The sequence below is a fragment of the Macaca nemestrina genome, chromosome 19 (assembly GCF_043159975.1).
Source record: "Macaca nemestrina isolate mMacNem1 chromosome 19, mMacNem.hap1, whole genome shotgun sequence".
Classification (NCBI taxonomy): domain Eukaryota; kingdom Metazoa; phylum Chordata; class Mammalia; order Primates; family Cercopithecidae; genus Macaca; species Macaca nemestrina.
This window is the reverse complement of record NC_092143.1, coordinates 58,238,089-58,263,635: the sequence shown is the minus strand read 5'-3', so window position 1 is coordinate 58,263,635 and position 25,547 is coordinate 58,238,089. Positions and strand designations below refer to the sequence as shown.

General features: G+C 37.1%; 1 protein-coding gene and 1 long non-coding RNA gene across 10 annotated transcripts in view; one reads left to right on the top strand and one right to left on the bottom strand.

The window, feature by feature from the left end:
* The window catches only part of LOC105498445 (ASXL transcriptional regulator 3), a 231,035-nt gene that overhangs the window by 145,916 nt on the left and 59,572 nt on the right, over positions 1–25,547 (top strand). For all 8 annotated transcript variants that reach the window (XR_011616964.1, XR_011616963.1, XM_011770636.3 and 5 more), the window contains 3 exons: positions 14,603–14,699; positions 16,898–17,003; positions 21,173–23,129. Coding sequence is in view for 6 of the 8 variants with exons in the window: in XM_011770636.3 (XP_011768938.2) it covers positions 14,603–14,699; positions 16,898–17,003; positions 21,173–23,129 (2,160 nt within the window). In the remaining 2 variants the exon portion in view is untranslated. The remainder of the gene's footprint in view (positions 1–14,602; positions 14,700–16,897; positions 17,004–21,172; positions 23,130–25,547) is intronic.
* On the bottom strand, positions 3,291–21,303 carry LOC105498441 (uncharacterized). 2 transcript variants are annotated; one of them, XR_011616965.1, is made up of 4 exons: positions 21,081–21,303; positions 13,583–13,753; positions 9,752–9,816; positions 3,291–3,616 (listed from the first exon to the last, which is right to left on the bottom strand). It is a non-coding gene; the product is annotated as an uncharacterized lncRNA (long non-coding RNA). The 2 variants fall into 2 exon arrangements; XR_011616966.1 differs by lacking the exon at positions 3,291–3,616 and having other exon boundaries at positions 9,789–9,816; positions 13,555–13,753.

Below are 25,547 nucleotides of genomic sequence, written 5' to 3'. Positions count from 1 at the left end.
GAGGTCGGGTGACCAGCCAGCACTAGAGCAACAAAACATTAAACTCTCCAGTTGTGATACCTAGTTTCAAAGTAGAGTCACTTCTGATTGTTGCTTCTTAAATATCATGATATCTGCCTTCCATTTTAATGGCATATTTGAGAATGCTATGATTTAAAGGATCACAAGCTAAGCACTTAGTATTATTATATATTAATTTTTTTAATGTTTACTCCTCATATGTTAGTATATTAGGTTATCTGCATTTATTATTTCTAATTCATGTAACAGCTTTGCAAGTATGCTTACTTCCTCATTTGAATAATGAGACAAACTGCCACTCAAAGCTGTTAAGAAATTGGAGCATCTTCAGACAGCTGTGAAGATACAGAACTGGGCTTAGTAGACCAATTTGCTAACTTTAAATCAAGCTGTCTTTCCACTGTGACTTGCTGGGTTACTTAAGGAGACTACCATGGAATGTCTTGAATACATCAGAAGGATGCTTTGCGGGTTGGGAGAGGCTGGGCGTTGGTTTGTTGTTTTTGTTTTGGTTTGGTTTGGTTTAGTTTTTTTGGCCTTAGAGGATGTTAGAGGAACCAGAATATGTAGAAATTTAAATCATACCAAATTAAATGAAAGGAATTTACCTCCCATTTTCTCGTTTGTGCACAGCTAATTGATTTAATAAGAAGCCATAAATTGCACTTTGGAAGGTTGTGTTACAGTAACATAACTGTAGCATTGATAACCCCTAGGCAAAAGCTAAAATCCATTGTCTTCTTTCTCTATCTCTTTGTTACTTTACATCAAAGATTAAAAGTAGCTCCTACTACCTGTATGTTCCTTATAAAATCTGTTGTTTTTACACCTTAACAAAAGTATCACAAACTGGGTTGGGTTAAGTAGAGGCACCAAATAGTGATACAACTAAATCATGGCAAAACGAGTTCCTTCAACATTAATTAAGTTTCTAATCTGTCATGCTGTGCAAATCCCTGCCTTCATGGAGATTATAGTCTGCTCTTTCTAATCTGTCTTCTTTGGCTTTTAGTACTGTGGGAAGTCCCTTATTATGTATCCCATAGACCCATATCCCACACACTCAAACACACCCAGCTCATGTACGCATATAATTTTGTCTCTCAACTGATAAAGAAAGGAGTAGCAACCAAGTGAGTTGTTCTCACCTTCCCTGTATTAGTTTTCTGTGCTGTGTAACAAATTACCACACATCTATCAGCTTAAAGTAGCATGCCGTTGTTATCTCTATAGGTTGAGAGTGAGTTAGGTTAGTTTTCATGGTCAGGAGTCTGGGCACAGCTTTGCTGATTCTTCTGCTCTGGGTGTTAACATGATGAAATCAAGGCACTGACATCTATATTCTTAACTGCAGCATGGGGTCCTCTTCCCAGCTCATGCAAGTTGCTGGCAGAATTCATTTTCTTACAGTGGTGGGGCTGAAGCCCCCAGCTCTTAAAGGCTACCCACTTAGGCAGTTTACAATCTGTTTTTGTTGTTGTTGTTGTTGTTGTTTGTTTTTTGTTTTTTGTTTTTTTTTTGCTTCTTCAAGGCCAGCAGGAGAATATTTCTGCCCCTTTTGGCTAAGATGACATTTCATATAATATAAAAAAATCAAGGGAGTGATAGCCCATTACCTCCTCCGTTTTCTATTGGCTATAAGAAATTCTACAAGTGTGTGACTCATCAGGGGCTCCTAGAGTATGTCTGCTACACCTCCTACCAAATAATAAATATTATATCTCAGCTTATTGAGAACTTTGTGTAAGCTAGCACTATTCAAAATATTTTACATATATTTATTCATTTAATCCTCACAAAAAAACTCTGGGAAGGTAGGTAGTTTGTTATTCATAGTTCACAAATGAAACTGAACCATGGAGAGTGGATTCTTGTTAGCTAGGAATATCCATCCAAAAAATAAAACAGGAGGAAACAGCAGCAACAATTGTGATGCCACAGAGTCCTTCAGCTACCACACTCTCGCATCATTTCCCTTCATAACAAGACTTCTTACCTCCCTTTTCAGAGCTGTGGTTGCTTTTCCTTCTGCCCTTACCCTAAGGCTCTTTCCTGCCCTCCCTTCACATACAACTCTGCTTAAAAGTAAATGCCTTGGAGAGTCCTTCCTCCACACGCATGCACCCAGAATTTTCCCTTCTTGTACTTCTGTTTTCTTCAGAGACCTTAACACAATTTATAGTTACAACTTGATAAAACGGGAGCATGCCTTTCTTTGTTCATTGTTGTATTTCCAACATCTAGCACATAAATTTTTTCAATGGAAGAATGAATGCCTGCATGTGAACTAAAGAAAGTCATGTGGTATAATAGAAAAGGTATTATTTTAGGGAGTCAAATCCTACTTTGCTGCTTACCTACTGCTAGAGTCTGAAGGTTTGTGTTTCCTCATAATTTATATGTTGAAATCCTAACTCCCATAGTGATGTTATTGGAAGGTGGAACTTTGGGAGGTGATTAGATCATGAGGACAGAGTCTTCATGAAAGGGATTAATTCTCTTATAAGAAACACCAGAAATCTAGCTAGTCCCTTCCACCATGGAGGCAACAGCAAGAAGACATCATCTGTGAATCAAGAAACAGGCCCTCACTGAATCTGCTGATACCTTAATCTTGAATTTTCTGGCCTCTATAGGAGTGAGAAATAAATTTTTGTTGTTTATAAGCTGCCCAGTCTATGGTACTTTTTTATTGCAGACCAGACAGACTAAGGTACCCATCTTTAGGGTTGTTGAAGGCACTCAGTTAATGATAGTCTTTATTATTGTTGTTATCGTTTTTATGGAAGAAGAAGTAGATCAGGGCCAACGTTAAAGGGGAGGAGAGGATAAGACAGTTACCTTTGGGCATAGATATTACCAGGCTACAAGGGGGAATTAAAGATATGTTAGATACCTAGACTTGGGGACTCTCATAGCATCCTTTCCTTCTCTAGGTATGCCCCATGCCATTAAAAAGGACATTTTACCCTTTACCGCTCTAGGTGCAAGGCTCTTGGAGCAGCAGAAGCTGTCTATCTGTTTCACAGTTCCTGGCACATAGTAGATGCTGTGAAATGTTTGTTAAAGAAAGGAATGACTAATAGATAGTCACTTAAACACAGCTGTTCAGTGTATTACAAATGGAAACAGTGATTCATCGATTCCCACTACATTATAACATAACCTTATTTTATCTATACAAGAACATGAGCTTGAGTTTCACTAAATAAAACATTAGTATTCATGACTGGGTACATTGGAAGTCCCTCCCCCCCCATCCCCCCCGCTCTGCTACACACAGAGGGAACATTAAAGAAAATACAATTATAAAAGGTTCTCTTTTAAAACATACACATTCTCATATTTGCTACTTGTTCCAATTTTGAAAACATCACTTCTCATCGAGGCCCAGCAGAATGTCCCAAGATGTGGCCAAAGGTCCTCCACAAGTTTGTCATAAAGTAGATATACTGTGAACATCAAACACTTCTCTAATTGTGGAGAAGCTGATGAAAGCGTGATCTGTCAGAGGCTTTATTTTTGCCTTCAGATGTCTTTATTTCAGTTATTTTTACTGATTTTGCCACAGGCTACATCTCTTCTGAGCAGGCTGCTGAAGAATCAGAAATTATAGCACTTTAATAGCAATTCCTGTCTTTGGAATATGAAAACAGATTGATTCTTAGAAAAGGTGTCAGAATTTTAAACTGTAGAATAGTATCATTGGAAAATAGTTATTGTTTTAACTAATATTGCATGAAAGCTTAAGGGAAATCCCATGTAAGCACAGTAGTTGAAACAATACCTGAAACCTTTAGAGAATCAATATTAATATTCTCCTTGTTTCATTTGCTTTTAACATTGCATACATCCCTCAAATATGGCTTTCCTGATTATATATGCTAAAATCCTTAGCAGCAATTATAAGAAAACCCTTTTGTCTTAGAACAAGAGAATTGTTTTCTTTCTTTTAATTGGGGCCTAAGAAATTGCTTTCCTACAGTCTTATTCTAAGGAATAGCCTCCCCAACATCTGACAGATTATCTCCTCTGCTGATTTGGAAATGTAGACAGGTCATGTGGTGGGATCCGGAGGATAGTTCTCATTCTCTTGAGAACAGCAAAAGGTTCCACTTGAAAGGAGACCATTATTTTGGCCAAGTGGTTGGATTGACTAAAAATTCTATTTGCAAAGGAAAAAGAAAAAATTATATGTACACATATACATATATGTACATGTGTATATAGATAATTGCATAAATGTGTATGCATGTTCCATGTATGTATATTAAAGTACATGTGTATATATATGTATAGATGGATGTAGAGAGGTACATATATACACATATCACAAAAGCAGTAAGTAGTAGAAAAGGACAGCTTAGAGGAAGACAGGCTTTTATTATGACATCTTCTTTAAAACTCCATCGTAACAATAATGACAAAAAGCCTTCCACATTTCCATGTAAGTGCTGCTTTGTTCAGTAATATTTTCTCTCTAAAATTTACTTTGTGTTCACTTTTGCTTGATTCCACGCCATACTTTTAAAACTTACTTGGAGGAAGGTTGAAAGCCATGTAGGCTTACCTTGTTTTAATTTACTTTGCTTTATTGCACTTCACAAATACTGTGTTTTTTGGTAAATTGAAAGTTGGAGGCAACCCTGCACTGAGCAAGTCTATGGGCACCATTCCATTTTTCCAACAGCATGTGTTCATTTTGTGTGTCTGTGTCACATTTTGGTAATTCTCATAATATTTCAAGCATTTTTATTATAATTATATATTTCAATATTAAAATATGATAATGTATTATTATATATATGGCGATATATCATCAGTGACCTTTTTTACTATTGTATTTGTTTTGGGGTATCACAAACCATGCCCTTATAAGACAGTGAACTTAATCCATAAATGTGTTCTGACTGTTCACTGAGCAACTGTCTCCCATTTCTCTCCCTTTCTTCAGGCCTCCCTATTTCCTAAGACAGAGCAGTATTAAAATTAGGCCAATTAATAACCCTACAATGGCCTCTAAGAGTTCAGGTGGAAGGAAAAGTTGCATACGTCTCACTTTTCAATCGAAAACTAGAAATGATTACATTTAGTGAGGAAGGCATGTTGAAAGCTGAGATAGGCCGAAAGCTAGGCCTCTTGCACCAAATAATTAACTGAGTTGTGAATGGAAAGGTAAAGTTCTTGAGGGGAATTAAAAGTGCTACTCCTCTGAACACACAAATGATGAGAAAGGGAAACAGCTTTATTGTTGATATGGAGGAAGTTTTAGTGGTCTGAATAGAAGATCAAATCAGCCGCAATATTCCTTTAAGCCAGAGCCTAATATAGAACAAGCCCCTAACTCTTTTTTATTCTCTGAAAGCTTGGAGGGGTGAAGATGTGCTAGAAGGGAACTTGGAAGCTAACAGAGATTAACTCATGAGGTTTAAGGAAAGAAGCCATCTCTATAATCTAAAAGTGCAAGGTGAAACAGCAGTGGTTGATGTAGAAGCCGCAGCAAGATATTCAGAAGACCTAGCTGAGATTATTGATGAAGGTGGCTGTGTTAAACAACAGATTTTCAATGCAGATGGAATTGGAAAAAGATGTCATTGGGCTTTTATAGCTAGAGAGGAGAAGTCAGTGCCTGGCTTGAAAGGATAGACTTACCCTTCTGTTAGGTGCTAATGCAGCTGGTGGCTTTAAGTGGAAGCCAGTGCTCATTTACCATTCCAAAAATCCTGTGGCCCTTTAGAATTATATGCAAAATCTATTCTGCCTTTGCTCTGTAAATGGAACAGTAAAGCCTGAATGACAGCACATCTGTTTACAACATGGCTTACTGAATATTTTAAGTCCACTGTTGAGACTTACTGCTCAGAAAAAAATATCCTTTTCAAAATATACTGCTGATTGACAATGCACTGGCTCACTGAAGAAGCTGATGGAGATATAAAAGGAGATTAATGTTGTTTTCATATTACTAATGCAATACATATTTTGCAGCATATGGATCAAGGAGTGATTTCGACTTTCAAGTCTTATTATTTAATAAATGCATTTTTTATGGCTGCCATCGATAGTGATTCCTCTGATGGTTCTGCACAAGGTGAACTGAAAGTCTTTTGGAAATAATTCACCATTCTGGATGCCATTAAGAACATTTCTGATTTATGGGAGGAGTTCAAAATAGCAACATTAACAGGAGTTTGGAAGAAGTTGATTCTGATATTCATAGATGACTTTGAGGAGTTCAAGACTTCAGTGGAGGAAGTCACTGCAGATGTGGTGCAAATAGCAAGAGAACTAGAATTAGAAGTATAGCCTGAAGATGTGAGTGAATTGTTGCAATCTTAGGATAAAACTTTCATAAGTGAGGAGTTGCTTCTTATGTGTAAAGAAAGTGGTTTCTTGAGATGCAATTGACTCTGGGTTAAGATGCTATGAACATCGTTGAAGTAAAAACAAAGGACTTCTAATATTCCATAAACTTAGTTGATAAAGCAGCGGCAGGGTTTAAGAGGATTGACTCCCATTTTGAAAGATGTTCTGCTATGGGCAAAATGCTATCAAACAGCATCACATACTACAGATAAGTTTTTTTGGGAAAGGAAGAGTCAATCAATGCAGCAAATTTTGTTGCCAGCTTATTTTAAGCAATTATCATAGCCATTCAAGCCTTCAGCAGCCACCAACGACCCTGATCAGTTAGCTGCCACCAACATCCATGCAAGACCCTCCACCAGCAAAAAAAGTATGACTCACTGAAAGCTCAGATTATTGTTAGCATTTTAAGAAATAATGTATTTTTAATTAAGGTATGTAAATTGATTTTTAGCATAATGCTATTGTACAGTTAATAGACTACAGTATAGTGATAGCTTTTATATGTACTGGGAAACCAAAAAATTTATGTGACTTATTTTTTTGCAACATTCACTTTATTGTAGTTTGGAATTGAATTTGCAGTGTCTTTGTGGTATGCCTGTATAACAGTTTTTATTTAGCCCTCATATGACTAGATACAGTCTTGATTACAGCATTATAATCACAATACTTAAAAAATTATTACATATATTAGGACTTTTTGACAGTGGTTGCAAAGAATTGTTTCCTTCAGTGGCTTTGACTTGAGGTTTTCAAGCTTGTAGGTTAAGGTTTATTACATTATCTTTAATATTTTTTCACTATTGATTCTGAATACTTAGTTCTCACAATATTCTCAGAATAGAAACTTATATTCATTTGTTAAAGAGGGACATAATCTCTAGCATGGGGAAATTCATTGTCCCATGTTTATCACGTTTGGCTGTTTCTGTCAATGATACTTTTACAACGCTTATTGCATCAGTTCCCAAACTATATTCTGGGGAATAGTTGTTCCATGAGATACTGATGGTTGTTCTGTGAGATGATTATAAAGTTTAAAAGTTTGGGAAATACTGTATAATTTATTCTTCAGGATTTAAAATAAATTTTAGCATACTAGATAATACAGTAAATGAAACTACTTAACCATATTTAGTACATGCAGGCTATATTTATTGTATGGAAGAATGCATTTCTTTTAGATGGATTTATCTATTAAAATACCTGTTTTTCAAAACACAATTTTGGTAATATTGTCTTACTGCAATTTTGGAAATAACTTTGAAAACTTATTTGCAAAATTGTCTTTGGCATACTGCTGATCTATCTCCTTTAGGGAATCCCTCCCTCTTAATAGCCTTCTTTCATTTTTATGCCTATCTTTATGTTATTCTAAAGGATAACATTTTCCCTTGTGGATAAATCTTGAGCATATCATTCAGATCTCCTGGGCCATCTGAATTATACTTAGTGGTAAGGAAAAAATTAAAATTTACCTTTTAAAGAGAGTCAATACCCTGGCTTTTATTCGTACTGGGATGTAGACTACAAGGGCATTGGGTGCTTGATCATGCAGGGTATAAGTGGCTCAATGATAACAACATATGATAGTTCATATGCTCATTACTCTCTTATATTGTATTGGACTCCTGATTAGTGTCTCACTGTCTAGGTTGTCTTTGCTGTAAAGATCCTATTGATTTTTGTATTGGACACAGCAGCTAACATAGTGTACTGCACACACTGTTTACCTTAGTAATGCTAAAAGGCTTGATAGATATTAGCACATCTACAATACAGATCACCTTCTGCAAGCACATTCTTCCCTTACACCTATCAATATGATGCCACCTGCTCTGATTTTCTTCCTACCTCTTTCTGCTTTTTCTTAGTCTTCCTAACAGGATCTACTTTACCTCCTCATTCCATTTACATTAGTATTCCTCAGGACTCTGCTTTAAGCCATCTTCTCTTTTGGTAAATATTCTTCGAATGTTCTCATCTATACCCATGTTTCCAACTACACTTTATTTGCTAATCGTTCCTATTTGGAAAAATATTTACCATTGAGCATCTTGCCCTATTCTCAGTTAATGACATCAACATATCCAAAGCCTTCATTTCTTATTTCTAAATACTGTTTCCCCCTTGTGCCTTTTCCTGTCGTGATGTTTGGTGCCAGCCTCTACCCAGTTAGCAAGCCTTATTCCTGGGAATCATCTTCCACATCTTTGTCTCATCTTTCTTAACCCCAGTTATCTCTCAGTACCATCAATTCTGGTTTTTATACTTCTCTTGAATGTTCTCCTTCCTCTCTGTTTCCACTGCCTGAACAATCTGAAAACTTTTCATCATTGGTTCTGCTGGCTCTTGATGCTAGTTAACAGAAATACCTGTCTTAGTCTTGCCTTTTTCCAGGGCATCCTCTACACTGTAGTAGGAGTAACATATCGAAGACATCTACTGGGAATTATAATCAGCATCCTCACCTGCCCTCTTTCATACCACACATTTAATCTATCATCAAATTATGCTGGCTCAATCTTCGGGCTGTAATCAGAACCTAACCATTTCACGCTGCCTCCAGTGCTGTTACCCCAGTCCAAGCTACTATCATTTTATTCCTGGATTATTGAAAACCCTATATACTAGTGTGCCCAGTAGATCTTTATCTGCTAAAGCTATGCTGTCTAGTACAGTAGCCACTAGCCACTTGAGGCTTTTGAGCACTAGAAATATGGCTCACTAGAATATGAAGTGAGATGTGCTATTAAAAAGATAGACTGGATATTGAAGAATTCATTTTCAAAGAGAATGTAAAAGACCTCATTAACAATATTTTATATTGAATATATGTTGAAATAATATTTTAGATAGTTTGGATTAAAGAAAATGCATTATTGAAATTAATTACCTATTTCTTTTATTTTTTCCAACACGATTAGTAGAAAAAATTGAAATCACGTATGTGACTCACCTTTATATTGCTATTAGACAGCAGTACTCTAAATATTTTTCTAAACACAGCAATCAGAGCTAACCTTTGGAAATGTCAGAACTTATCATTCTTTGGACCAACACCCTCCAAAGGCTTTCCAGCCCCCCCCGAGGGAGAAGGCAGTCTGTACAGTGGGTGACAAGGCCCAGGGTGACCCTGTCCCCTCTGCTCCTCTTCCTCCCACTTTCTGCTCTCTCGCTCCAAGGGCCTCCTTGCAAGCCCCACCTGAGGGCCTTTGCATTTACATTCTCTTCGCTTGGCTAACTCTTTCCCAGCTGGCTGTGTGGCTTGCTTTTGCATTTCTTTCTGCTCAAATGTCTCTCATTAATTCTATTAGAGAGGCTCATCCTGCTACCCTCTGTACAGCAGCAATCATCTTACCTGCACATACTCAATGTGAATGTTTTCTTCATGTTTTGGCTTTACTTTGAATGACTCCTCATTGCCTGTAGAATGAAGTCCAGATTACTTAGTATTTCTCGGTGCACCATTATTATTTAGACACTTTCTAACTCCAAAACTCGCTGTTCTCAGCAACTCTCATACCATGCAGTTAGAATCACTTGCAAGAAACACAAAATAAGAAAACAGTGGTTTAGAAAGTAGAGGTTTAAAGGATTATTATCAAATATAAATCTATTCTTGCACCCAATTAACATGCATTCTTCTTCAAGCGTTGTATGATACGCAAGGAGGACAGTTTATTTAACCCTTTGAATTAGAGTTGGCACCCATTCCTTAAAATGTATGTTAATAGTATCCATACCAAAGACACATGATATACTTACCAAGAAAGAGTATACACCTTTGTAAAAGGATCTCTATGTGAGTAAGTTTTCTTTTAGTGTTTATTTTCCTTTGGAACAAAGATTATGTTCAGAATTTTTCTCCTGCTAATGAAATAGGAACTATAACTTATCAATAGTTAGATACTTCATTATAAGAGAGTTAGGTGATTTGGGGAATGAACATTTCTATTTTGGGTAATCAGGAAAACACATTATAGCTTAGGAATAAATCTTTCAGAAATGTTTATCGTTCCAGTTCATTCAAATATATCTTTCGGACAGTATTTCTTAAAACCCATAAAATTAATGGTGTATTTAAAACATTTCATTGGCATTTATTTCCTAAATCAAATTCAGCACTAGTATTTAATTGTACTGTCTGTCACAGCCTGGGGATCTGGCAGTTAAAATTATTTTTCTCTTTTAAAATAAAAATATTTTCCTCCAGGGCTAGCTTTCATATTCTTGAGTGTGTTTATGTCACACTGCCTTGCATTTCCATGTGCTGAGATCTGGAGAATCTGTCAGAGCTAATCTGGATCTGGTATTTATTTGTATCTTAAAATTATGCTGAAATTTTAATTACTCACCATGCCCCTGGCTTGGTAGGATATATGGAACTCAACTTCTGTATGTCAGCTACTGGAGTTAAATTTTAAATCCTTCACTACCCAAAGCAAGGGCAGTACAATAAACTTACTTACTCTCTGCAAGATGCTAAATGTTACACTGACTATAGAAGTTTATAAGGCAAAGTCTTAAGTCCTCAAATGCAGAATAATTCTAATCCACCATGCCTTCTATGCATGTGCTCCAGAGTGAGTAACTTTCTCTCCCTCTTCAGAGAACTTGCCTTCCACCTATTAGTCTTAATTGAAATCTGTCTTTACAATATGAATACCTTTTCCCTTTTAATCTTTCTAAATTGAGTTGCCATTTTCTCAAGGCTCTGGAATCACAAGGACATCTATTCAAAGTTAATATTTGTAGAAAAATGTCAGACTTCATAGAGGCATATCATTTATATGACTATCTTGTCCTCACCCTTATTGGCTTTACTAAAACTCCTTTATAACATTTCTTGAAGACTTGTACTCAAGGTTGGCCATCATTTCATCCACCCCATCTCCCAGAATCATCCTGAGCAACTTCGATGTCTCCTGAAATGTTCTCCCAATGACTTTACCTTCTTAATCCTGAAGACCTTCATCCAGTCATAAATATATCTCAGATTTGTTTTTCTTTCATAGCCTTTTACTGAAATACTCCAATACCCTTTCTAGCAATGTCTCAGTTTCATTTTTCCTTCTCTCTTCTGTTACACAGCTACCAAAGTCATCTTTTTAAACACATACCTTTTAGGTTTTTTCCTTGGCTTCAAAAATTTGATGTTTCCCATTGCCTAGAGTGGCACTTCACAACTTTCCACCATCATGGCTTACATTGAAAAAGGTAATAAATATGCGTGAGTAAACTGAGGGGGAAACTTGGACTAACCTGGGGCCTATGGTATATTTACTGGGCTGCTCCCATGTGAAGCATAAAGCCCAAGCTCTTTAGGTTTGGTGTCTTACTTAGGAACCTCCTCACCTTTTCCCTCCTGAAACAGGACTGGAACAAGAACTGGAGGACAGGTCATTTTAGAGCCAAAGCCAGGTGTTAAATAGGGTGAGACAGGGAGGAGAGAAGCCCTTTGGACCACTGTGGCTCATTTATTGGAGAAAATGTGTAGAATGAGCCACAAAACTGTTCCACAGGAGGACAGCAGGAGAATGAAGCATTTTTCTACAGTCTGTTGTCTCTAATAAATTGGGAGTTGCACCCAGGGACAAACTCTGCATCTCCAGGCTGTACCTGCAGGGGAACTTGAAGTTCTTTTTGTTTCAGAGAAAGTCTTAGAGTGTTACAGGCTTAGATTGGACCTAAGTGGATTCAACTGTTTACCCTCTTTACTCTGTACTCATGTAGCCAAGATGATATAAAGTGGAGTATCAGAAATGTCTGGTGTAGACTTCCTCTTGTGCCACTCAGATCTTGTGCCTCACATTAAGCTCCCTCTGTCTTTAACTCTTTAAAAAGTAACTGGTCGTAATACTAATATATTGGAAAGAAGAAAAAAATGAAAATAACAAGACTTATGACCAGAGGGTTAGTGGATCAGCTATAGGCTGTGCCAGTCTCAAGCTGGTTTTAAGGATGTGGTTGGAGCTCATCATCTCCCTCCTTTGATACTCATTTCTGATTTTCTCACTCTTAGCACTTCTAGAAGTGACCCCGACCACCATCCCTGAGGAGTTTGAGCCATTGGTTGTCTTGCCCTGTCAGGATGTCAATCACGAGGCACGAATAACACCAAGAGATGTCCCAGGGAATCCCCGGCATTCCCAGCACCCTTCTGTTCATCCCTTCCCTGTTGCAGCAGTCTTATTTCCTCATGATGGTTAGGGCTGATTGATTATCCTATCTCCTTTCTTTGCCTACTGGTCCAAGAGCATGAGTAATACAAAGTAACCAGACAAAGCTTTGGCTACAATGGGACCCTTACATTATCCACTAGTGCAGTGGTTCTCAACTAGGGATGATTTTGCCCCCACGGGACATTTGGCAGTGTTTGGAGATGTTTTTTGTTGTTACATCTGATGGGGAATTGCTCCTGGGATCTACTGGGTAGAGTCCAGGGATGGTGCCAAATATCCGACATTACACAGGACATGCCCCCACTAAAAAGAATTATCTAGCCCCAAATGACAACAGTGCCAATCTTGAGAAACCCTGCTGTAATAGAAGTGATTCCCTGCTGGGAACCTGGACTTCTAATCCCACAGAGTCTAGAGCTATGGGGACAGAATGCATGCAGTCTGCAAGTGGTTGTTTGGGAATGATAGTGCAAAGGTTTTTTCATTCTATCCCTTAGTTCCCAGATCCATGTATTCTAGCCATTGGGAACATAGCACCAAACAGCACCCATTTGGTTGAGTGCATAAACCACGCTGCAGAGATAAGTGTGCGAGAGTTGTCCAGTCAAAGGATGGGGAAGCTGAGACATTTATTCATTCATGTATCAGAGCTTTGGTAAACCTATGAGGTGGGACATTGACATGGTGATGTAACTGTACATCAGTCATGCTGAACCCAGGTGGGTAAAGGGCGTACAAGGACCAAAAGTATCTGTTCTATGTAGAATATATTCAGAGTATAAATACAGGGTATTTTTCTTTATTGCCAGTGAATTTCCAGCACCCATACATGTGCCCTGAACATAGGTTCATATGAGTGGCTTAACAAGTTTCTTTTGAATAAGATGAAATAATTGAGCATGAATAAACAATAAATCAATGAATAAATGAAATATTGCCTGAAAATTTTCAAGTGTATTGAATATTTTAGTGTGGTTACCAGTGCCATCTTAAATGAAGACCCTCACGATCTCGAATCTGTGGCCTCCCTGTAGATGTCACAGCGTCAACAATCAGCGTATCTTGCATTTGTTCTCAGTGTCTCTCTTTGCTGGCTTTGATTAGCTATTATCCACTTTAAGATAATACACTTGCTTTTTATGTTCAGTATTCTCCTTTGCTCCTGAATGATGATTCAGCTGAAACATTCATGAAGGCATTATTTGAGTTAAATTTTAAAAGAGTGATAGTATTTCAATAGGTGAAAATGGAGTGTAGAGAAGATCAAAAACAAATAAAAAAATGAGGATAAGAAATCTCTAAGTGTGTTTTCAGGTAATTATAATCAGTGCTTAGGATATGTGAATTCTATATGTGGAAGTAAGAGGAAATCTTTGAAGATCTAGTTGGGTTTACAGTTTGCCAGGCCTTTTAGTGCAGATGAAAGCATCTTCACACCTTCATAAATGCCCCAGTTACTGATAGTTCATTATGTTCTGCTTCTACAGTAATGCTCATGCTCGTTGACAGTATACGTTATGCTTTTATCTCTAACCATTCTGTCCAGATCCTCTTAGACTCTCATGAGGCTGCATCAGGTTCTTCCTACACTCTCATATCTACATACATATATTCTCCGAGCTTTTACATTTTGAGCTTCTTAATTCTCACTCACCTAATGCTTGACATTGTTTAACTTGTTATGTGTTTTAAATTCACTCACCAACTACATAAGAAGCCAGCCAAGGACAACACTAATTATTTCTGTCTCCTACACATCAGCAAGCAGAATGCATACATCTAATCTCCTAGTATTCATCCCAGGAGACCAATCTTTTGTTGGGTCGCTTTCCTGTCTTCCTCCTACCCTGCACATGCTCTCACTGGAGCTCCTGCTTACTCTCCCTTCTCCTTTTTCTGTCTCCTTCCCGCCTCCTCCCCCTCACACATACACCACCAAACACCACTCAATTTTTGATTCTTTCCTGCATACTTTTGCTTTGAGTTATTCCTGATGGAACCTTGTTTTTGTCGGCTTATTTTCCTAGATGGGAAGTGATGGAATTTTACGCCTCAGTACTTCAGCTCTAAATAATGAATTCTTTGCATATGCAGCACAAGGGTGGAAACAGCGACTGGCAGAAGGTAAATTTGTATTTTCTATTATTATGTGACCTATTGGAGTACACATACTGTACTGAGCTTTGTACCTTTCTCTGATTTCCCAGTCTTTTTCCCCCCACAGTACACTTTAATTTAGTAAAAACTCATATCCCTTTCCAAATGAGTTCACGAATTCTTTTGTTATACTTGACATTATTGATGTCAGATATTTTTGAAGAAAGCATAATTTTATCTTGAACATCGTAAAATTTTTGATGCAGCAACATTTTCTTGGGGATGGTAATTTTAATGACACTGTTTGATCCCTTATGCATTCTCTTAAGCATTCTGGCACCTAAAGAAAATTCACTGAATGATCTCTTCCCCGGATGTTACTGCTTCACCTTATTCTTGCTTTAGTCACCAAGTTTCTTGAAAGACTAAAAAGTGCCCAATGCTACTATATTTTTCCTCTTTACACACTCACACTGTTACAGTCAGGGTGGGCCCACTCTATATAACTGAAATATTCCTCCTAGAGAAGAATACTAGCCAGGCGTGGTGGCTTATGCCTATTATCCCAGGACTCTGGGAGGCCTCGGCAGGCAGATCGCTTGAGCTCAGGAGTGAAGACCAGCCTGAGCAACATGGTGAAACTCCATCTCTACAAAAAATACAAAAATCAGCAGGGCGTGGTGGTGCATACCTATAGTCTCAGCAACTCAAGAGTCTACAGTGGATGGATCACTTAGGCTCAGGAGGTGGAGGCTGCAGTGATTGACCTACTGATCATGCTACTGCACTCCAGCCAAAGCAACAGAGTGACACCCTGTCTCAAAAACAAAAAACAAAAAAAAAAATTACTAATGGCAAATTCCAATTTACTGTTCTCAGTCCTTACATTTCAAGTTCCTTCACCAATATCTCATTTGTTTTTTCACCCCATCTGACTTGAAACCATCTACTTTAGATTTTAAAAACAGAATTTAAATTATTTTTCTGGGGCTGCATTTCTGCCAGCCCTTGCTCAGCTTTCCTCATGATCCCCTATTCTTCCATCTGATGCCTCCAACATTTTCTTTTCTAATCATAGTATTCCCTAAGCTGCCTCATTCACCACCTTGGTTTTAGCTATTGCGAGCATGCCAAGAATTTTCAAATCTGGCCCTCACCCCCTTACCTAATCCCCCCCACTCCTTCCCCAGTGTTTTATTTTCAAGTGCTTAGCAGATCTCATTAGCTGATAACAGGCAGTTTAAACCAAAATGCCCAATATTAAATTCACTAGCTTCTCTTCCCTCTCTACTCCTTCTTCTGTTTCCTCTATTTCTATAATGTCACAACTGTCCTCATAGTTCCTCAGTTTGAAACCTTACCGATGTCTTTGATCCTCTTCCTTTTCTCCATGCCTATCTGGTCATGAACTGTTACTTGATTGTACTTGATTCCTCTTCAACATTCCTGCTGCTACTGGCCCAACAGTATCTCCACCTCTCCTATGTGCTATTCAGTAGCCCTATAGCTGCAGTCCTCCAGTTCTTCACTCTGTTGTCAGACCTGTTTTTCTAGACAGCTTATTTGGCCATGTTCCTTCTACACTGAATGCCACCAGAACCTCCCCCTGTCTCTCATAGAAAAGTGAAGAACATTCTTTAGAACATCTATTGGGTAACTGACCTCAGCTTTTATTTCCCATTTTATTTCTTCATATGTTTTACTCACAATTGGCCACTCAAAAGATCATAAATATATGGATTCATACCTCTGGCCTTGTGATTTAATTACTTTATAAAAGCCTGAGTAACCTTCAAAATTTAACTCAAGAATCAGCTCCTATATGTGGTCCTCCTTAATCAACGTAGGCAGAATTAAGCGCTTTACTTTCTGTATTTCACTACATTTATTATGGCCTATACAGGGCTTTATACATTATAGTATAGTCTATTTCCAGCAGACTGATTTCCTTAAGGACGGTGAATATACTCTCTTTTATTTGTAGCCCCTAGCATGTAATACATTTGCTAAATTCTTTAGCGTTCTTCTAAAGCATTTAGCTTTAGCATTTTTATGAACATCTTGAGTGATGTTCATAAAAAGGGAAGCTGTAGAAATGTTATCATTATTTGTCCTAGTGCTTTTCAAGATCCATAAAAGTTTACTCAGATGAATTATATGTTTTCTTTATTAATTGGCAAAAGATGTGACCACATTTACTCAATACATTAGCATTTTCTTTTTAGGAGAGTTTACCCCAGAGATGCAATTGCGGATAAGGCAAGAAATTGAGAAGGAAAAGAAAACAGAACCTTGGAAAGAAAAATTCTTTGAGAGGTTTTATGGAGAAAAGTAAGTACTAGAGTATTTTTTCTCATTTCTCTGAGAAGGGAATGAAAATGTAATTCTCTGCTTCACATAGCACACTCATATGCTGTAAAACTTAATAAACCTGTGATAAAAGGCAGTAGTCCCTCAGTGTAAGAAATTGCAGATGAAATTATAGTGGTATATCAGCACTTAAATTTTTAAAAAATGCATTTTCAAGGGTTTATAACTTGTTCATGAGATTTTATTTTGGTCTGAAAGTAGCACATGAAATCTTAAAGAAGTCACTTTTGAATTTCTTAACAGATTTGAGTAAAATTCTCCTGTTTTCAAGTATGTTCATGGATTAATGCTTTATAGATAAGTAATTTTAGGCACGTGTTTAATTCTCACATTTTTCTAAAAATATTGACTGTGCCTAATGCATTTTAATCTTTGTTTAGTCCTTGTTTTGGGGAGAGCCTGAGATATTATCTTTTGCTTTATCTTCCTCTTCAAATGTAATCTGTCTTTAATTTATGTGTGTGTGTGAGCTTCTTTTTTAAGTAACACGAGCCTTTACATCATAGTGTGGTAGCAGATGAACTAACCCTGAGAGCAGTTTCACTTTTGCCTCATGTTTAGCAGAGACACATTCTGCTTTGGCAATATTAGTGTCTCAGAAAATCAGATCCCTAAAAAAGGAGGGGTTTAAGAACTTACTATTGACAGTCACTTCAGATCCCCCTTAGAGGAACTTACGCTCCACCTCCCACATGCAAATCAATGCTTGAAAGTTGTTATTTTGTGTAAAGGACACAGGTGGTTGCAGGTAACAAGACCTATGTCATGTGATCTCATTTCACACAATTACAACTGTAAATGGGGGAAAGACAGACATGCCAGAAGGAGTCTCACGTGAGAGCTCTTCATGTAAAGAAATTAGATACTTAACAGACCACTTGGAGTAGGGTGCTCAGAGTATGCTGGCCTTCATGAATTGTCCTAAATGGCACTCCGTAGTCCTCTTGAGTAGGAAGGCCTGTTTTTAATTGCTGTGCCAGGATTTCTGTGTGTGTGTGTGTGTGTGTGTGTGTGTATTTATTTATATACTATATATGTATATATTTATATATATACGTATATATACACACATATATATTAAGCAAAACCAAATAAAGATAATTAATGTCTTTTCTCAAACATTAAAAATGTGACAAGCTAGTTATATGTCTTCACATGAAGTCACCAGCAATATCACTCAAGCCTGGCTAAATCAAAATCTAGGAGTTGTGCCCAGGAGTCTGTGTTTTAGAAGCTTGCCAGGAGTCATGCTGTTGCCCAGCAGGATTAAGAACCCTGGAGGATAAGATTAAAGACCACTTAGGAGCCTTCTTCCCTCTCCTTTTGCCTGTGAAAGAAAATGCTGGGAGTGCTCTTTTTAGTAATGGCAGAAGCCTAACTGAGATAGTACCTCCAAAGCATTGGTTCTTAATTTTTAGTGATAGATCCATTCTTTTATTAAATTAATGTATTTATCTAACATCTCCTCTGTGCCAGACACTCTCCTGGATGCCAGGGATGCAGTTGTTTGTAGGACTACCTAAGCTCTACTCCCAGAGAACCTCAGTTCAAGGGACTTACATTACAGAGAACTTTCTTTCATGTAACAAATAATCATTGAGTATACACTGGCTCTGATATGCTTCTAAGAGCTTTGCAAATGTTTCACTTAATCCTCCCAACAATTTCATAAGATGGATACCATTATTCATAATTTTTTTAAATTAGGAAGCTGAGGGAAAGTGAAGCTAAGTAATTTTCCCAGGTTTATAACAGTGAGGTTAAGTAACTTGCTTGGGGTCTTAATCCTGCAAATCCTTCTCAGAAAAATTCACGCACAGGCATATTTTTTGCATGAAATTTAGAGGCTTTCCAGATTCCCTTAGATATCAGATCTAGGGCCCCTTCCCTAGAAGGTGACAGCTATGATATTGTTAATAAACACTAACAATTAAGCTCTTGCCGTCATTAAGCTCTGAATACAAAACATACTTCTACTTAGCCTTTTTTTTTTTTTTTTTGCTGTAGTTTATCAGTAGCTTTTGTCCTCTCACATCACTGGACTTGTCTCTTGATCTTTTCTGTCTTTCATTACATATTGCATGCAGATATATTTTGAATATTTCATTGACTGCCCTTCTCATTTTGTTGCTCCCAGGTTACCTTTATTCCCCTACCACCAGACAGTTTGTAGTTGCCTGACACCATGTGCCTTTTCATTGCTCTAAGTTTTTTTTTCAAAAATGTGTCTAAACATTTATACTAGTGTCCAGTTAAGATCTGTCTTAGTTTTCAATTTTTTTAGGTATTTATTATGATTCTCACTTGCCTAATTTCTTTATAATATAGTATTATTCTATATTTGTTTTACATCATTTGTATAAATGCTAAGTATTACAGGGCTTGGCTTGTGAATTTGTGTCTAGATTTCTGGAGGCCAGGGTTTTCCTTTGCGTAGTATGAGGAACTGTGAATATCTTCCTCCTCCTATGCCTTATGCAATATTAAATCTGTTTTTCTGTGAAAATAAGAAAACGTTGACATGGGCATATTTTATACAGTGCTGTTGTGTATATAAACTTACCTATCTGCGTGTTTAATAATATTATTAACCACCTAGCAGAAATTTGGCTGCCAGTGGATAGATTTCTGTATGTTACGTACTTATTCTAGTATCAATGGTACCTCTGCTTGACCTAGTCCCAGAGAACCTTATTTCTTGAAGATTATTCTGCTTTAAATTTATCCGTAATGTTGTTTTTCTGATCTTCTCAGTATATAGTATAGTTATAAATTGTAGCTTAGTTTGAATTCATCTTAGAGAACATTGAAAGGAAAGAGAATATTTATGAAGGCAGTATTTTCTACCTTTTCAGAGATTTCTGAATTTAAATAAAGAAGGCAATGGCCAAATACCCAAAAACTGTATTCAACGTTATTTCCCTTTCACATTGAGGATTTTTAAAAAGCAAAGGTTAAAGTGGTTTTCACTGAGGTGTTGTTTGCATCAATGTTACTATGACTATATTTCTTCACTTAAATGTGCTTTTTCCTCTGGAAATGTTCTCTCTCCTGCTTATCTTTCTCATTGCCTGTACCCCAATTTAACTTCATTTAGAGCAGCATGTTTCTCTACCATCTGATGCTGACAATGTAAATTATATGACAGAAAACAGTGATTTACAGTACCCTTGACTGTAACTCTGTTTAGATTTGCCTTAAGACCTGAACATCATGCTCAATTATTTCTTGATTTTTCGGTACCTGTCATGTATGGAATATCTTCACAGTAAGAGATCTGCATGAAAGAATTTAAAAGTCTTGCTTCACACAAATGTAAGCTGATAGAATAACTTTGATAACCCCAAATATGTTCTGTTATTATTTAATGAAATTTCCATAGACAGATGCCAAAATAAGGTGATTGAGTAATACTTCTTAGATTAGTTTAAGAAAACCAATCTTTGGAACTCATTTCAATTTCAGAATTTGATGAATTTCATTCATTTTCCATTGATCTTAATTTCTTGGTTCTCTTGTATCCTCCAAAAACTATATAATTTTCTATTATAAGAGCATTTTTCTACTTCTGGATTTAAAAAATATATATCCTATCTGTTATTTTGCTTTTCTGCTCATATTTTCTAATACTTTGTTGTATGTAATTTTCTTATTCCTTTACTAACACTTGGTAAGGCTCATATCTCCTTATTTTACAAAATAAAAATCTAGACTGTTCTTAACCAGAAGTAGAGTTTTAGTTGAGATTATAAAAGCAGCAAAGAAGTATCATCATTATAAACTGGTTTACATAAATTAAGCATGTTAGTGATTATAAATATTTTCTAATACTTTGTTGTATGTAATTTTCTTATTCCTTTACTAACACTTGGTAAGGTTCATATCTCCTTGCTTTACAAAATAAAAATCTAGACTGCTCTTAACCAGAAGCAGAGTATTAGTTGAGATTACAAAAGCAGCAAAGAAACATCATCATTATAAACTGGTTTACATAAATTAAGCATGTTAGTGATTATAAATGTAATTTGATGCACTTACTTCTATTGAACACTGCATTCCTGAGAGATCCCAGTTGTATCTTTCATGTTTTGTGGTTGAGCAATAATTTCTTATCTCTAATTTCTGTACAGGCTGGGCATGTCAAGAGAGGAATCTGTGAAGCTCACTACTGGACCAAACAATGCCGGAGCTCAGAGTAGTTCTTCATGTGGGACTTCTGGCCTTCCAGTTTCTGCACAGACACCCTTGGCAGAACAACAGTCAAAAAGCATGAAAAGCCCAGCTTCTCCAGAGCCCGGTTTCTGTGCTACTCTTTGCCCTATGGTAGAAATTCCAGCTAAAGATATAATGGCAGAATCGGAGTCAGAGGATATCTTGATCCCTGAAGAATCTGTAATTCAGGAGGAAATTACGGAAGAGGTAGAGACTAGTATCTGTGAATGCCAGGATGAAAATCATAAGACAATACCTGAATTTTCTGAGGAGTCTGAAAGTCCAACCAATTCTCATGAAGAACCCCAAACAGCACCTCCTGAAGATAACTTGGAGTCCTGTGTTATGATGAATGATGTTTTAGAAACTTTGCCTCATATTGAAATTAAGATAGAAGAGAAGTCAGAATCGCCCCAGGAAGAAATGACAGTTGTTATCGATCAGTTAGAAGTCTGTGATTCTCTTGTTCCTTCCACTTCATCTGTGACTCATGTCAGTGACACAGAACGTAAGGAGTCAGAAACTGCGATAGAGACCAGTACCCCCAAAATAAAAACAGGGTCATCTTCTCTAGAAGGCCGGTTTCCAAATGAAGGAATTTCTGTAGATATGGAGCTACAGAGTGACCCTGAAGAACAGCTTTCAGAAAATGCCTGCATCTCTGAAACGTCCTTTTCTTCGGAGAGCCCAGAGGGAGCCTGTACCAGCCTGCCTTCCCCAGGAGGGGAAACACAGTCCACATCAGAAGAATCATGTACTCCAGCCTCCCTTGAGACAACATTTTGTTCTGAGGTGTCTAGCACTGAAAATACAGACAAATACAACCAGAGAAATTCCACTGATGAAAACCTTCATGCATCTTTGATGTCAGAAATCTCTCCAATATCCACTTCACCTGAACTATCAGAAGCATCTCTTATGTCCAATTTACCATTAACATCTGAAGCATCACCAATATCCAACTTACCTTTAACATCAGAAACCTCACCGATGTCCGACTTACCTTTAACATCAGAAACTTCTTCAGTGTCTTCCATGCTTCTCACCTCTGAGACCACTTTTGTATCCAGTTTGCCACTTCCTTCAGAAGCGTCTCCAATTTCTAACTCTTCCATAAATGAGAGAATGGCACATCAGCAAAGAAAGTCACCTTCTGTATCTGAAGAGCCGCTCTCCCCGCAGAAAGATGAGTCTTCCGCCGCTGCCAAACCTGTGGGAGAGAACCTTACCTCACAGCAGAAGAATCTATCTAATACTCCCGAACCCATCATAATGAGTTCTTCTTCCATTACTCCTGAAGCATTTCCGTCTGAAGATTTGCACAATAAAACCCTGAGTCAGCAAACTTGTAAATCCCATGTTGACACTGAGAAGCCCTACCCTGCTTCGATTCCAGAACTTGCTTCTGCGGAAATGATAAAAGTTAAAAATCATAGCGTCCTGCAAAGAACAGAAAAAAAAGTGTTATCTTCACCATTGGAATTATCTGTCTTTTCTGAAGAGACAGAGAATAAGGGAAATGAGCTTCCATCTGCTAAATTACAGGACAAGCAGTATATCTCATCAGTGGATAAGACTTCATTTTCAGAAGGCTCTAGAAATAAGACACACAAGCAAGGGAGTACACAGAGTCGGTTAGAAACCTCACATACTTCCAAGCCCTCAGAGCCCTCCAAGTCACCTGATGGGATGAGAAATGAAAGTAGAGATTCAGAGATATCAAAGAGGAAAACTGCAGAGCAACACAGCTTTGGAATCTGTAAGGAAAAGAGAGCTAGGATAGAAGATGATCAGTCAACCCGGAACATATCATCTAGCAGCCCACCTGAGAAAGAACAGCCTCCAAGAGAGGAACCAAGGGTTCCCCCTCTCAAGGTATGGTATTAAACAAAAGACAATTCCGTAGATAGGCTTTTCCTATTTAGAAGCCTAATTTTTCAAGAATAATTAGATTTTCTTCCTTCTAGGTTTTATGCAGCAATTTATAATATCATCCTCTAATAGTAAATGATCTTCTTTATGACCTTGTGTTGAATTCATAAAAGCAGTTTAGATACATGCATATGTTTAGACCCAGCATTAAAGAAAAACGAATTAAAGAAAGAGAATAGGGCTGGAAATGTCTCCAGGCCACTGAGACCCCTGGGTTTATGGGGATTTCCAGGTGTAGGGCAGAGACCTGTGTGAACCTGGGAACATGTGAAAGATGACGTAGCGTCCTATGAACGTTCTTGAGAGAACTTACGGCATAAACCCAGTATAATTTTTTTTGAGTTTCTACCCTCTGTCATTTATACTGACTTGATGCTTTTATCTAAGTGCATTTATACTGTTGTACTGTAAAGTGGATTATTCCATCATAGCATTGGTCTAGAATTATAAACATCTCAAGCTTCTTGAATAAAAAAATATGCTCTATCTGTAGATATAAAATGTATGAAATTTTCATTTTATATATGACTCATGTTCTCCACAGGCTGACTTTAAAAGTATGGTTGTACTTACTCTTTTTAATAAAGCAACCTCTAGTAAGCAAGATTCTAGAGGTCTAAAAGATGAGCATTAAGTTCAATTAAAAACTCACTATGCATTTTAATTTCTGAAGCAATAGAAATAATAATAGAAACTTTTCATAGGAGATATTTTTAAACATGCCAGTCTGTCAAAAGCTAATTTTCAAAGTCATATGGACTTTATGTAAAGATAGATAGATAGATAGATAGATAGTAGATAGATAGATAACAACATGAGGGAAATTTGTAGTCATGGAAATGTTCTGTATCTTAATTGTATCAATGTCAGTATCCTGGTTGTGATATGTCAGAATCTTGCAAGATGTTACCATCTTGCCATATTATTGAGCACATAGTTAGCAAATTAAGCACTGTGAAGAAAAGGTAAATACTACAAGAATATTTGATGTTTGGTCTTAAGAGCTCTTGCTTAAGGATATTTAAGTTTAATTATTTAAAATATGTTTAATTTTTTACACTAGGAAAAATATTAAAAGAGCGAATTGAATCTTCTCCCCAAAATTATCCTTTCTTTTCTTGGCCTTTGGAATAGAAGAGAGACTTCACAAGCAGTTTGAAAATGAGAAACAAATGGGTGCAGCACACCAACATGGCACAAGTGTACATATGTAACAAACCTGCACGTTGTGCACATGTACCCTAGAACTTAAAGTATAATAAAAAAAAAAAATGAGAAACAAGATAGCTCAGGAAGACAATTTCATCTATCAAAGTTCCAAAGCATAATTCTAAATTGATATATATAATCTGGAAAAAAGGGAAACAGAATACATGGAAATAGCACCGAATGAGAAGCCCAAAGGCTCTAGTCACTCACTGGTTATATGACCGCAGGACAAACTGCTTTACCTGCACAACCTCAGTTTCCTGAACTGTGAAATGAGGGATGTCAACTAGAGTCTTTCCAGCTCTACACAGCCATGTCTAAGAATGCTTTTAGTGACTAGAGCAACACAGCCTTGCTATGGAATGCTGGCTGTTAGACCTTGTGCCTCATGAATTTGGTGATGAATCTGTGAGTCTCTTAATTACCAAGAATTGGTAAACAGTATGGGTTGGGACATTTACAAAATTCAGCAGATTGTGGATTACCAGTATCAAAAGAAACTGCCCAATGCATAAATTCTTTAGAGGCAGAAAATCAGAGTTTCCCTTGCTTTTATGCAAATGTAATGATAATACAATCCCTTTGGAAAACAGAACACTCTGACAAATGTAGTCTCATTCCATCTTTAAAACAGCTCTTTGAAGGAAATAGACCAGAAATAACTAGTCTCATTTTACAACTGAGTTTACAAACTTCTCTTGTGTTCTTATGATACATGTATAAAGCAGCATGCAAGGTAGCATGGGAGTGCATAAAAATCATACAACATGGCACATGTATACATATGTAACAAACCTGCACGTTGTGCACATGTACCCTAGACCATAAAATATAATTTTTAAAAAAAGGAAAAATCATAGAGTTCTTGGCTCAGAGAGGTTATTGGAGAAACTGAGGTACACAGTGATTAACCTAGGATCACAGTTCCTTTGTGTAAAGTCAAAATGAGAGTTCTAATTGTATCTCAGTCAGGGCTTTTTTCTTTGGGTCAAATTAAGACAGACAAATAGAGTTGAAGTTCCAGTTTTTTATGCCACTAAAAAAGATAATTTCAAAATTAAATATCTTGAAGTCTTTTTAGCCTGCTGTAATTCTAGAAGCATGAATTTTGTATCCATTTATATGACGCATTAAGAAGATGCTTCATTTCCA